The sequence below is a fragment of the Polypterus senegalus genome, chromosome 9 (genome assembly GCF_016835505.1).
Source record: "Polypterus senegalus isolate Bchr_013 chromosome 9, ASM1683550v1, whole genome shotgun sequence".
Classification (NCBI taxonomy): domain Eukaryota; kingdom Metazoa; phylum Chordata; class Cladistia; order Polypteriformes; family Polypteridae; genus Polypterus; species Polypterus senegalus.
Window position 1 is genome coordinate 131,093,209 of NC_053162.1, and position 15,072 is coordinate 131,108,280.

The 15,072-nt window shown below is 35.6% G+C and overlaps 1 protein-coding gene across 1 annotated transcript in view; it reads right to left on the reverse strand.

Annotated features, from left to right (window-relative positions):
• Positions 1–15,072, reverse strand: part of pmpca (peptidase, mitochondrial processing subunit alpha) — a 43,012-nt gene that overhangs the window by 17,990 nt on the left and 9,950 nt on the right. The window contains exons 5-10 of the mRNA XM_039763864.1: positions 14,221–14,315; positions 8,004–8,104; positions 6,731–6,994; positions 3,789–3,881; positions 3,589–3,707; positions 2,897–2,987 (exon numbers count right to left, since the gene is read on the reverse strand). Coding sequence (XP_039619798.1) covers positions 2,897–2,987; positions 3,589–3,707; positions 3,789–3,881; positions 6,731–6,994; positions 8,004–8,104; positions 14,221–14,315 — 763 coding nt within the window. The remainder of the gene's footprint in view (positions 1–2,896; positions 2,988–3,588; positions 3,708–3,788; positions 3,882–6,730; positions 6,995–8,003; positions 8,105–14,220; positions 14,316–15,072) is intronic.

Genomic DNA, 15,072 nt, shown 5'->3' on the forward strand with positions numbered 1-15,072 from the left:
ATACTTTTCTGGAAGTATTTTTACAATATTTTAGTAAAAATACATGCGTTTTGGTCATTGTGAGCATATAAAAGCATGACTTGCCTTATGGATTATGTAACAAGTAATGTGAGATTTTTTCATGTAATGTTTTAATATTGTTGGCAGTTGTCCAACATTGGTCACCATAGATGCCTATACTATCATACTTTTTGTTCATCTCAGTTATGCAAGAAAACTTAAAATTAAATTTTCTCTCAGCCATTACTACAAACTAAATGAGGTAACAAAAATGGGGTGTCATATTCCTTTGAAGTACAGTAATATTACTTCATGCAATTGCATTAATAGGCGACACATTTGGTAACACTTTAGGTACTGCAAAAATACATCCATTACTCATTGACTCTTATTTAACAAGATCTTAACAAAGACTTCTTTTGGTCTTCATTATGCTTGCAAAACATCAGTACATAGGTTAATCACCTCTGTGCATTGTGGTATAATAAGATCCTCTGATATGATCATAAAAGTACTTGTTAATATGAAAGATTCTGATTTTACAATGAAGTGTGCAATATCAAGAAAAAATATGTTTCACTTTAAGTAACCTTTGACCATTCCAAAGTAGTTATTTTACAAGGTCACATTGCATAGACGAATAACTGCTTACTGATGCTTTGCAAGTCTTATTAACACTAGAAGAAGCTTTTGTTAAGGTCTTGTTACTGAAGATTAAATAAGTAATAGATGCATTTTTGCAATACCTAAAGTGTTACCAAACATTTTTCTGTAAAATTAGTGATAAAGCATTAAGTCCTATTGCCAATATTTCCATTAATATCTTAAGAGCAAGTTATGACTTGCATACAAAATAGAGTTATGAATGCTGGCAGGAATGGAACTTGTTTGTAACGACAAGAGTCACCTGTATGTGGAAATAAAAGTTTGTGTTGTTAATTAAGGTTTTTTAAAACAAATTTTCCAGTCACAAACATGAAAAAAATGTTTAAGATTCAGAGTTAAATAAAACAAAGAAACAGTGTGGCAGGCAGCTGGGGACTATGCTCGGCCAGGACGCCTGGAAGGAATGGGAGAGGTACTGTACCTCCCCCGAACCATGAGAGGGCAGCTGCCCTGGTTGGTATGGGGGCCACAGGAATGGAGCATGGAAGCTCAACCCTAGAGAGTCAGGAGCCCTGGATGCCAGGACTTCTATTACCAGGGACAACCAGACTGCTTCCGGATGCTCCTTTTATCTCCACCCGGACGTGCTCCAGGTGCCCCCGATGAACTTCCGGTGGCACTTCCTGGTGTGGCGAAGTGCTGCAGGAAGTTCATCAGGGGGCACCTGGAGTACGTCCAGGTGGAGATAAAAGGGGCCACCTCCCTCTAGTCATCAGCAGGAGTCGGAAGGAGGAAGACGGAGCTTGTGGAGAGAGGAGTAGAGGCAGCAGAAGAATTCAAAGAGAAAGAGGAAGAAGGGAGTCGGCTGATTAAGGCATTGTGGTGTTGCTATTACAACCAACAAAACGTGTGTGTTTTGGACATACGGTGGCTGCCCGTCTGTGTGTGTGTGTGTCCGGGGGCTGGCTTTCCGCAATAGGTACAAAGTACAAAGTGACTTTCTGCAGTCCTTGCTACCACTGAAATAGAACAATGTTAGCATTTTCTTTTTATTATTTATTTACATATAGAAGTCAAAGTATGTGTGTATGTTCTAGCGTCACTTCCGAATGACTGGAGCATTTTTGATGGAACTTGGTACATTTTTTTCATCGGTCAACTAAAAATAATGTAGGGCAATCTTGCATTTTTGTATGCATGTTATCATCCATTTGACACTTGGACTGACCACCAGAGGTCGGACTGGAGGGGATTACCAGCATTTTTTATGTTTGAGCTCCAGCGCACGCCTGTTGCTTTTGAAATTAAATAGAGTTGGCCGATTTAGAGTGTCAACTGGATTATAACATGCATACAAGACAAGCACATTAATGAGTTTTCATTGTTTGTTAATTTATTTATATTTTTAAAGTTGTGTTTTTTTTTTTTGTTTTTTAATTATATTTTTCTCAAACAATTAAAAGAAAAAAAAAACACTTTATTTTCCTCACGGGCAACGCTGGGCATTTCAGCTAGTAACTGATAAATAACTACAGATACAGTAGATGTCAACAATTCCTCATTGTTGATTGGTCTTTTGGAGTGTAACTATATTATTTTCTGTAGAAAATACTACAGCACAAGTATACAACAGTTTATAATTAAAGCTACAATACAATTCTATTATTTGATCCACTTCAGGGGCATCAGCTGTAATAAAACACTCACCTCCTAAAGACTTATTATGGGATGTTGTAAACCAGCATTATCAAGTTGCTGGGGATGTCAAAGTAACAAGTTGGTCAAGTCATGTAGTGTGATGGGCATTAAAATAAGGTGTAGTAAATAATTTCCATAATTTTTACCCAAATGTTTAGAAAGACTTCTGAGATTTTACCAGATTTAATGTAACTAATGCATTGACTAAAATAGTTTAATGTACATACACATTAGTATGTGGTATGCAAAAAAAAAAAATTTCACACACACCACAAGAAACTCCTGGTGGCAAGATCATATAAGTATGTCCCATCATTAGAGGATAAGTATTTTTCAATCAATAGATTAATCTTACATACTGTAAAAGGTTCTGCAGCATAAAAAGGTGCAAATGTCTTTAAAATGTACTTACAATAGTATATTTGCTAGAAACTAAAACTGATTTTTTTCTCCATCCATATTCTGGATTGAAATATGGTCTATAAGCACCATTGTTGTGACTGAACATCAGCCCATACCATCTCAAAATAAAATACATTTCTTTATTCTCCATTATTAAAAAATATAATACTGAAGCAACCAGTTTACCTACCTGACGGGGATCTGCACTTGCATGAATGCACAGTAAACCAGTGTCTTCATAGCTATGATGATATGAGGTTGCATTATACATCCAATGATGTCTGTTAATTTTAACAAAATGAAGAAATAATAGTGTAAGTGAGACACACTGAATATTATGGTCATCTTGTATAATAATTTAGCTACAGGTTGTTGTTTTTATTATATCAACATGTTACTACCATAACTGAGAATAGAGTGGAATTACACTATATTGCTCTTTACTGTACAATTTTAGAGCTTCTATGTCTTTTATTTGTAGTATTGCAACAAAAACTACAAAATAATCCTCCAAAAGTAGTCTTAACTGGTGCATTATAGTCTGAACATCACATCCTTTGATTTTAAAAATTTTTACAATATAACCTATCATTTCATTATTCCAATGTAGATGTTTCTACACAGCACCTTGTTGACAATGCTATTATTTATTCATTCTCTCTTTGTGTGTGTGTTTTAAACGATATGACATTTTTATAAGTAAAGCATGAAAGCATGTTAATTTCATTCACCACCATGAAAAGTAGAAATATATAGCTAACACAAAAAGTACTTCAGTTTAACACCAAAATGACTAATGTGGTCACTGAATTGAAATAACTGGATGAAACCAAAAGCCTACAAGCTAGATCTTTATACTCTAAACTAAGGTCTTTAACTTACCTGTTCAAAACATTAAGATAAAGTCGTGTAAACATGCCTTTTCCAGGACCTCCTGCTGAAAAAGATCCTCCACCTCCCATCATCATGTTAAGAACAGCAAAAGGAATAAAATCTTCTTCCTGAAAAGTCAAATTAATGTACAGGTAAACCAGAAACAACCTTTCAAAACTATTAAAAATATTCTGCAACAGAAAACTCACCAGAAATGAGCAGCTTTCCAATCCAATCATTATGTGCGTCAGCTCTGGTATTGGGGTGGGTCCCAAACTGACATCAGACATATCTTTTTCACACTGTGGTAAAGGAAAATCAAAACAAAATGCTACATCCATTCAAGTCTTGAAGAAACTCTTTAGTCATGATTAGCACCCAGTTTTAAAATCTGTCCTATAAACCTACTCTAGAAAGGATGTATGAAATAACACATTATACACATCACAAACATATCACATGTAAATGTACACAAATTAGAGTAGTGCAGTATACTGGTAACTGAAAAAGTACAGAAAAATATCATTTTTAAAACAGTACCAGCATTTCTGGTAATTGAAGTAAATGGTTGTTTAAAGCACCTCATGATCAGCCGTTTATTAACAAGATTGCAACCTCTCTCTTTTTGCAATAAAATACACATTTTAAATCTCGCTCAATTCACCATCCTCTCCACTGCTTTTCAAATGCATATACACTATTAATCTAAACACTGCTTATACTTTTAGGAGGGCCAAAACTCCTTAATTTGTTGATTTCCATAGTGTGGCAAGGTAGGGAGGTGTACGCTTGAGTGGCAGAGCTGTGCAGCTGCTGGGAGATGGGTGGAAGTACCGAAATCCAAAGGCTAGTATCAATACAGTTTAGTCCAATCCAAAACTAACACACAAACAAAACACAAAAAAGTTTTAAGTCCATGTAAAAATGCCATAAGGCAGGAATGTTTTCCAAAATAATGCCAGGAATACTTTTTATTAATCCAAAAACTTCCTAGTAATAATAGTAATTCTTTACATTAATATAGCACTTGTCTCACTATTCAAAGCACCTTTCATCATGAGTGTGGATCATTACAACCACCACTAATGTGTAGCGTCCACCTGGGACGGGAGTCATTTATGCACAAGTATGCTCACCACACATAAGCTATTAGGTGATGAAGAGTTGAGAAATAGCCAATTAGAGACAGATGATGATTAGGGGGCCAAAATGATTAGAGCATGGGTAGCAATTTAGCCTTGACATCACAATACTCTTTTTTTAAATGAAGGATGCCCAGGGATCTTTTATTACCAGAGTCAGGACCTTGGCTTTACATCTCAACCGAAGGATGGCACCATTTTTACAGCACAGTGTCCCCATCACTAAACTGGGAGAGTGGGATCCACACTCAGACCACAGGGTAAGTGCCGCCTGCTGTCCTCATCATTACCCTTTTCTAGCAAATTAAGTTTTTTTCTAGACAGTCTCTCATCCAAGTACTGGCAGAACCTGAATATGCTTAGCTTCAGGAGAATGACCGCTTCTGAAGTGCAAATGGAATGGTTCCAAGAAAGTTCCATGGAACTTTAGTAGTAGTTTATAGAAAGTTTCACAAAATAAATCAATATTTGGTGTAACTATCATTTGCCTTATAAATGGCAGAAACTCATTTAGGTTCAAGCAGTTTCTGAAGGTGTCTGCATGGCATGTTATTCCAAGCCTCTTGGAAAACTTGCCAACAGCTCCAATGTAGACTTTGGCTCCCTTACTTGCTTCAGTCTATGCAAGCAATCTCAACATCATCTTGTCAGTTTGGGACTAAGACTCTGTGACAGTCACTACCATTTTTATTTACCAGCTTCTGATTCTCTTTTTGCAACAGACTTTTGTTCTTAATAATCTTGGTCATGTATCTGGGGTCATTAGGGTAATGCAGAAAAAAAAATTCTGTACTGCACAGTAGTGAAAAGGTTATCAGTTGTAAATAAATCGAACTATATTTGCAGAAATGTAGACCCAAACCTGCAGGGATGCTCAACCTCACTGCTTTCTGCAGACATTAATTAATGTACTATTCCCCAGCCCTTCACCTGACAAAGTGCCTTCTACAGTTCTACCTTGGAAGAATGGCTTTTTAGTAACAAATCTTCCATGAATACTACTTCTGATGAGACTTCTCTGGACTATAGGTGGGTGTAGCAGAGTGCAAGTGGTTTCTTCCAGTTGTGAACCGATTGAGGTGCTTGACCCTCTACCAATTTCAAGGGGAAGTAAGCTTGATGTATTTCTCGCTTGCTGCATTAATTTTCTGTGGTCAATCACTACGTTTTTGGTCATCAACACTGGCCATTTGTTTGTGGTTCTTCAGAAGAGTTAGGACAGCACATCAGGAAACGACCTGTCTGTAGTGCTTTGGAGAAACAATGATGCAGAATGACCACCTAGCATCTTGTTGCTATATTCACTTTTGTCAAGGTGTAAGATTTTCACTTTAATTATGCTTATCCCTTACCCAGTTTTATTCACTGTATTTGTATCATCTAATCACTTCAATTCTACATGCAATTTATGTTACTGCTCATTGGCATGTTTGTTATATTTGTTTAATCAAACACTGGGCTATATGCCTACAAAGTCTCACTTTTATTTAACTGAAAAGTGGTCTGTTACTATGCTTGTTTCTTTATTTAAGGACATTCAAATATATTATCATTTCACTTATTACAAAAATAAATGTTGAGAACTCTAAAATACACTCCTTTCTATTGACACACTAATCCAAAAGACATGAAACAAGTGTCTAAGGCAAATACTTTTGTGAACTAACGTCCCTAAGACTTTAGCACTGAACTGTATCTAGATTAGTGGTTGATTGATACTAAAATTTGGACTTTGACATTGTCATTTTTGTCAATGCCATTTTCCTTTGTGTTATTACTTGAAATATTCTGTTGAATCAAAACTCTAGAGCAAATTCTTCTTCTTATTTTTTTTTTTTTTTTTAAATACATAATAAACAATGATGGGTGCAAATTACTTTGATTAGATTCAGTTTATCTCAGAGACAGTTGTGGGTTTCTCTTTTCCATGGAGGGGTACCAATAAATTTGTCCATGTCCGTATAAATACCTTACATACACAAACAAAGCGCAATACAATGAAAAATTACCTTGATGATGCCACCTGTATACTGAGCCAAAGAGCGATCTACTTTGTCTGGAGTCCCTGCTCCCCACACAGGCTTCACTCCCAGTAAATACTTGGAGGCACAGTGCACCAACTGCTCGTGATCAACACCCACTCCAGCCAGCACCATGCGCTCTGGGATATAGTAACTCTGCAAATATCTATGAAGCATGGCTTTGTTAATCTTCTCCACATTCTCCACAGGGGTAAAACGGGGAAGACCTACAGTGTTTCCTCGATAAGCTGCCTATAAAACAGAATAAAAATACTTAAATGGATGGTTCTCAAATACAGTCCTGGGGGACTCATGCAGAATTTGTTTTCCCACTTTTTCACATTCTGGTCATTTAACTCATTGCTCTTTTAGATAACAAGCTGAAATAACTGCTGACTTTAGTTACTTTTTTTTTTTTTTAATTAGAAAATGGTCTGCCTGTCTCTTTGTGTTTGCATTCTATTCAATGGACCAGGAGCAGGTAGAGAAATCCCTTTTAGAAATGCCACCCTATTGAATCTGCCTTATGACAGGGAAATCTGGGGCTTCTTTTGGGAGCAGGTGGCTGTTTTAGCTTGCTGAATTAAAGACTTTTTCAGGTTTGATCTGTAAATTGTACAGCTTTGTTAATACACAGGGAGAAGTAAAATTCCCAGGAATTTTATTTAGTCTTAACCAGAAATATTTCCAGGATAAATTTCCTGGAATCAGACTTTGTCTGTGTTTGCAAATGCCAATGACCTGGCAGTTTACAGGTAAATATCTGGGATATTCTGAATGTACAAAAGAAGTTAATGTGAAGCCATTTCACTTCTGTAAATATAAAATATATTATAGCTTTCTTTTATAATGTTTGTTTGGAGTTTCTTGTAGATGAAGACTGACCTTGCAGGTTTAAAAAAAAAATTTAAAAAAAAAATCTGCATGTACAGAAATACTATTAATTAATTTGATTAGCATTTATCAAAGTCTAATCCTGTTTATGATGAATGTAAACATGTACGCAGCAGAATATTATTTTTACTTAACAAACAGGCACCCAATACACAGTAAAGCAATCAAATAACTATTTAAGGTCTATACGGAAACATATTGCGAGCACATCATAAGGATATATGTCAAAACTGTAAAATTCCAATGCCACCTTGTAAAAGAATGTAAAATCAAAAAAAAATCAAGAAGAAAGGTTATTAACACATCATATCCACGAAATAATTCATAAGCTCAGAAAAATTCATAGCTTATATTACAATTAACTTACTGCATGAATCATTTCAGTAAGAAGCGGCTCAGGATCTGGTCTCATATTTAGATCCTCCAACTCAAATCGAACTGCCATGCGGGTCATTTCAATTTCATCATCTGCAAAAAAAAAAAAATAGTAAAAATGTTTTAGTCAATGAAATATTGTAAATGTTTTCACTCCAGTTGGTTTGCAAATAAAGAAATTAACAAAAGTTAAGTCTTTTTGGGAGAAAAAAAATAAAGCAGAACACACTAGTTCTATCAACTGATTTAATTATAAAATCCATCCAAGATTATCAAACTGAGTTCACAATATGAATGGCTCTTTTCTCAAAATCAGTATTGCTGATCTGTAACTTACTGCACAAAAATTCAGCTTTCTGAATTTTGAATTAATCAGAAATAAAACAAACATTCTACCCTGCAGATTAAAATAAATCGAATTACCACTAGACTTACATTTCTTCAACATGCAATACTGTCATGCCTCTCTCAGCATGTTAACTATTCTTACATTAAGCCTATTAAACAGCACAAAAAAAAAAAACACAAGACTGTCCTTTGCTCACTCTAAACAGTATGCAAGTATTCCAAATGCTATGTGCTTGCTTCACATGTTTACCAGGGAATTTTTATAGCTAGAAAGATTTGAAGGAATCTTGGGTAAGCACCCATACTATGAAGTCTCAGAGAAGTCCCAATGAATAACTAATAAATGATTATTTCCTTACCCATCATTTAATATATCTCACCACTAATTTTTGCATATACTGTACACTACTAATGAAGCTTACTCCACATAGTGTACATGCAGATCTCCTTTTTTAGCTTAAATAATGTAAGAAACCCAATCTAACATCAGTCAGACTCAGTATGTTATGTCCTATGCTACTAAATGTTATATCACTATATCTGAACATATGCAAAGCAGCTGGACTTTGTAAATGAAAAATGCACCATGTTAAACTAAACTGAATTATGTACTCATCTGTGAAGCTAGGAAAAGTGAGCTATACTACATTATTACCAAAACATTCTAAACACTGCAATACAATTAGTACTATAATATTACTGAAACTTCTGATATGTCATTTGCATACTTATTTTTGCTAGTACGTCATCATATGCAACTATACGCACTCTGTCAACTCTCTTGTGCAATTTACTTTACATTCATTCATATTCATTAAATTGTATTCATTAATTGTTGTCTGCTCTAAGGACTGTCACCTTGGGACATGTTTAACTTTATACCTTCTGGTGATCATCTTCTGCTCACTTAACTATTCATATTAAAAGAACAATGTGGATTTTGAGACATTTGTCATTTATAGTGAATGCTTTTGTTCAAAATCCAAATCACCATGGATTCCAAAAACACCTTTGGAAAATCATTTTTGCCAAATAAATTTGTAACCAAGATCAGTCCCCTTTAAATGCCACATAACATATCTGGTTACAGAATTCTGTGGAGACAGGGTGTTTCTTAAAGCCAACTCAAGGTCTGATCATTGTCAGACATCAAATAAAGAAATAACGCAATGATGACGCAAAGCGTAATGTACAATCAAAGCGTGGAACAGTACGAGACAGCAGACAATGCAGGTATTAGTCATGGTTCATCTGAAACTATTCTTCATTAATAATTAAACTTGAGCAAGGTCTGTGCACTTTGGGTTCCCAGAACATTGACTCCTGAAATTAAGCATCATTTCATCCAGTGTTCCAAGGGGAATCTAAAGCTAATAAATCATGACTGGGAGATATTTATGAAGCGTTTCAGAACTAGGGATATAACACAAATAACATTATTATGATTCAGAATCCAAACAAAAATTGAAACAATGCTATCAGAGGGATTACCTTAGTGCTGGCAAGATCACATACACAATTTTTTTTTTTTTTGCTAAACGTGTCCTGTAGTTCAAATCAATCAAAATTACACAGTATTACACTTTGCATTTGTGTCAGTCTATCAGGGGAAAACAGCAAGGAAAGTTGTTGACCATCTCTGGTTTGGTTCATCATGTTCCAGCTCACACTGAATAGGCAGCAAACACTGCTCTGCAAAACCAAGGATTAGAAGAGGTGCCACACCTACCCTATTCTTCAAAGCTGGCCCTGTGTGACTGCACAAATTTTCTCAATTTGAAGGGTTACCCCTGTTGAAGGAACTGTGCCAATGATAAATATGTCCGGTTAACTAGAGAGCAGTGATGGTTCAAGCATGACAAAACATTTTATTTGAACGCATAAAAATCCTTAACGAATGTTAAAAAAAAAAAAAATGTATTAGTGTTTATAGGGATTATGTTGGAAAATACATGTAATTTAGTTTTTTGAATAATATTTTAATAGGACAACTTAAAACTTCTTGGTGACTCCATGTATATGCAAGTCCAAATATATTATGCTTATATTTATCCTCATTTCAGTTACCCACCTAACAAAGTGACTAATAAATGAGCTGTCAGATTGGCATAATGAATTATGCATATTTATTCCTGTTAATTTTAACATTAAATGTATATTTATTGTTTTTCCCTTTGGCTACACTTCCACCTTAATAAATAAATGTTTGTGTGTCTGTCTGGTTGCTATGACTCAAAACAGAGTGCACCACAAACATTAACACTGCTCTATGAATCCCATTCCAAATGACATATAAACAGAGTCATACGCATTGCATGGTACATGGCAAACATTAATGCTGAGGACTACATTAAATTACTTAGATTTCAACCCATTTTTAGCACAGTTAGTTTTATATAGGTTAAAAAGCAATTTGTACCTTTCTATCTTACTGGCATTTCACATCTAAAATCCAACAAACACAAGATAACTCAAAGCAGACCACTGGGGCAGCAATATTAATATTGGGGATGTACAGTATGTTTCCATCAACTCTCAGTTACCACTTAAACATGACACTTTTTCTCTTTGCCAAAAAAGTAAGGCAATAAATGCAGTGCTGCAAAATATTCAATTAAAAATATTCACTCCATAAGCTTTAACATTTTATTGTACATTGTTCTTCACTGATTTTCTTTATTACAACATGCTGTATATTCCAAAGGGACGGTCAACAGAAATTTAAATGAGAAGTAAAAATTCTACATAATAAAAACCCTGAGAGAACAACAGAAGTCTGAGAAAACCTTAATAAATACAGTGCATCCAGAAAGTATTCACAGAGCATCACTTTTTCCACATTTTGTTATGTTACAGCCTTATTCCAAAATTAAATTCATTTTTTTCCTCAGAATTCTACACACAACACCCCATAATGACAACGTGAAGATCTCTCCAGAGATGTTCAATCGGATTCAAGTCTGGGCCACTCAAGGACATTCACAGAGTTGTCCTGAAGCCACTCCTTTGATATCTTGGCTGTGTGCTTAGGGTCGTTGTCCTGGTGAAACATGAACCGTCGCCCCAGTCTGAGGTCAAGAGCGCTCTGGAGGAGGTTTTCATCCAGGATGTCTCTGTACATTACTGCAGTAATCGTTCCCTTTATCCTGACTAGTCTGCCAGTTCCAGCCGCTGAAAAACATCCCTACAGTGAAGCATGGTGGTGGCAACATCATGCTGTGGGGATGGTATTGGCCTGGTGATGAGGAGCAGTGCCTGGTTTCCTCCAAATGTGACTCCTGGCATTCACACCAAAGAGTTCAATCTTTGTCTCATCAGACCAGAGAATTTTGTTTCTCATGGTCTGAGAGTCCTTCAGGTGCCTTTTGGCAAACTCCAGACGGGCTGCCATGTGCCTTTTACTAAGGAGTGCCTTCCGTCTGGCCACTCTACCATATAGGCCTGATTGGTAGGATTGGTAGATTGTTGCAGAGATGGTTGTCCTTCTGGAAGGTTCTGCTCTCTCTACAGAGGACCTCTGGAGCTCTGACAGAGTGACTATCGGGTTCTTGGTCACCTCCCTGACTAAGGCCCTTCTCCCCTGATCGCTCAGTTTAGATGGCCGGCCAGCTCTAGGAAGAGTCCTGGTGGTTTTGAACTTCTTCCACTTACTTCATCCCACTGTGCTCATTGGGACCTTCAAACCAGCAGAAATTTTTCTGTAACCTTCCCCAGATTTGTGCCTTGAGACAATCCTGTCTCGGAGGTCTACAGACAATTCCTTCGACTGCATGCTTGGTTTGTGCTCCGACATGAACTGTGAACTGTGGGACCTTAAATAGACAGGTGTGTGCCTTTCCGAATCATGTCCAATCAACTGAATTTACCACAGGTGGACTCCAATGAAGCTGCAGAAACATCTCAAGGATGATCAGGGGAAACAGGATGCACCTGAGCTCAATTTTGAGCTTCACGGCAAAGGCTGTGAATACTTATGTACATGTGCTTTCTCAATTTTTTTATCTTTAATAAATTTGCAAAAATCTCAAGTAAACTTTTTTCATGTTGTCATCATGGGGTGTTGTGTGTAGAATTCTGAGGAAAAAATTTATTGAATCCATTTTAGAATAAGGCTGTAACATAACAAAACATGGAAAAAGTGATGCGCTGTGAATACTTTACGGATGCACTGTACATAGAGAATTAAATGTTCCTGATTTCAAGCAACAAAGTAACATGATCTTTGATTTTAGCAACAACAAAAACCACCAGTCATTTTTTTTTTTTTACTTATTACCAGTTTCTAAGTGCTCTAGAGTCATTTTTACTCATTTTTATAAACAGAAGAACTTCAACACAGTAACATAATTATTTCTGGGCATATCTGCTGATTTCAGATCCTGTTTCAACATCTTAACGGTTTATGGGTCTCAATTTTGACTGAGCCATTCCAAAAGTAAACTGCTTTCTCTTCAACCATTTTGATGTAGACTTGATATGTTGTTTTGACCATTGTGTTTCTACATGGTTAAATGCCTTCAGTTTCAGCGCAAAGTGAAATGGTTTAAGACTCTCCAGCATAATAATCAAATGTTATACCATATTCAAGCTTCCCTTATAAATGGTCAGTTGTCCAGGTTTTGATGTTGCAAAGCATCTTCAAACATTTACACCTCCACTCTTCATCTTGAATATAAGACTCAAAGTAGGCTTGTAGGAATGGGTGTTTGTTCTTTATTCAAATCCACATCCTCGGTACAATCTTAACAACATTTTGCACACATATCCCACTTTGTCAGGAAGAGAAAGACTACTTTGGAACCCGAAATATTAACCTTGGGGTTTCCTTTTCACTACAGTCAGTTTTAATAACGGTATCTTTTCCTGGATTTTGAGCACTGAAATTAATTTATTATCCAGGAAATGGGAATATCCTAAGTTTAAATAAAGAAATTTGTCACAATTATTGTCCGAGAGAAAAATATCTGTTATGAATTGTATCAGTATTTATTTAAATTTTTTGTCAAAACTATGCTTCCTAAGAAAAGGACTTCAATTGGCAAAGTGTCTTCTGCTGCCAAACAGAAGTTAGATCATTGTGCCTTAAAATGACTTTCCCAGGCAACACTGGGTCCTGGGGACAAGTTAATATGAGGGGGCCAGCTTTTTACAATTTGTAACAAGACAACATTCTGGAACTCAAAAATCATTTAATCTGGGATGTTCGAATAGTGAGGAATCACTTCAGTTTTACTATATTTCAATGGATCATATTTTCAATCAGGACATTTCAGAGTATTTGCTAGTATAAAAAAATGTTATTAAAAAAATCCTGAATATTTCTAAATATTTTGAAAAGTTCCTTACTACTTTAAGGAAAAAATAACACCTGGCTCTCTAAAACATGGTGCCATTACAAATTGCCTCATAACTGCTCCCAGACTGACTGGCTGACTGACTTAAAATGCATCACTGCAAGAGTTTCCATGAAGTATTTTTGTTCATAGCATGATGTGTATCTAGAACTAATATGCAGATCACCTCACATTGGTGCAAAGGGTCAGAGTAACTTGGAATTATATTAGACAAGTGTGGCCAAATTCAGGCCTCTTTACTAACTAAAATATCCAAACAAATCACACTAATTATCCCTTTAGATACACCAACTTTAAAAGGAGTAAATCATCACAACTGATAAGCTCACACATCATGAAAATTTTAAAAACACAAAATGTTTGTGTATTTTTTTCTTTCACTCTCCTCTATACCGCATATAATGGAGAAAAAAAAATCAAATAGAGTTGTGAAATGGGAATGACTACATGAGATTGGATCAAACAATGAAATAATTAGAATGATAAACAAATGAAGCTACAACAGACCTGTTAACCTTGGCTGAAGGACCACATCTGATAAAAGGCTAACTACAGTGTCAAGGCCTTTTACTTCTGCAGACACGGCATACATTGTGGTATCTCTGTAAAACAAATTATTTATGTTAATGTCAGGGATATTTTAGGACAAGCAACAGCTAAACAGAAGGAACATTGCTTTAAAGTATTTTTAAAGAAAATTAATTTTGGTCATGATGTAGTATATTAATTAGAGAACTGGGCAATATTAGAGTTACTTAAAAAGAAACAGCTCAGTACAACCAAATCTGGTGATAGATTATTCAGTACAATAAAAATTGTTTTGCCACAAATAAATCAATATAAAACCATAACAAAAACAGAGGAGTTGTTACAAGCTATTTATAAGGCAAGTCAGAAAAACATTTTTGTTTTTTTTTTTAAGCAGCAAAAAATAAAAGTATAAAATAAATTATTTCTTGAAACATCCAAAAACAATTTTTGCTATTTAATTGTTTAGTCGAATCTGACTTTATCTGACTTTGATAGATTTAACATGCCAGGTCTTTCTATCCAAAACTATTTTTCCACGTTCCTTCAAGGACATATGCATAGTCTCAGTAATGTTATCTATCCATTCTATACATCTTGGCCTCTATTATCCTCGTGTCCTTTTGCCTTCAATTTTCCCCAACATGAGACTCTTCTCCAAAAGAATCCTGTCTTCTCCTTATGTGAACTTTGGGGAAAAAAATCAATCCTTCCAGTGAGAAGCCTGTTGTATTTAATTATTTATTTGTTGGATCTTCTTGCTATCCAATGAACTCTTAGCAGCCTTTTTCAGCACTAAAGTTGAAAAGCATACATTCTTTTGTATTCACT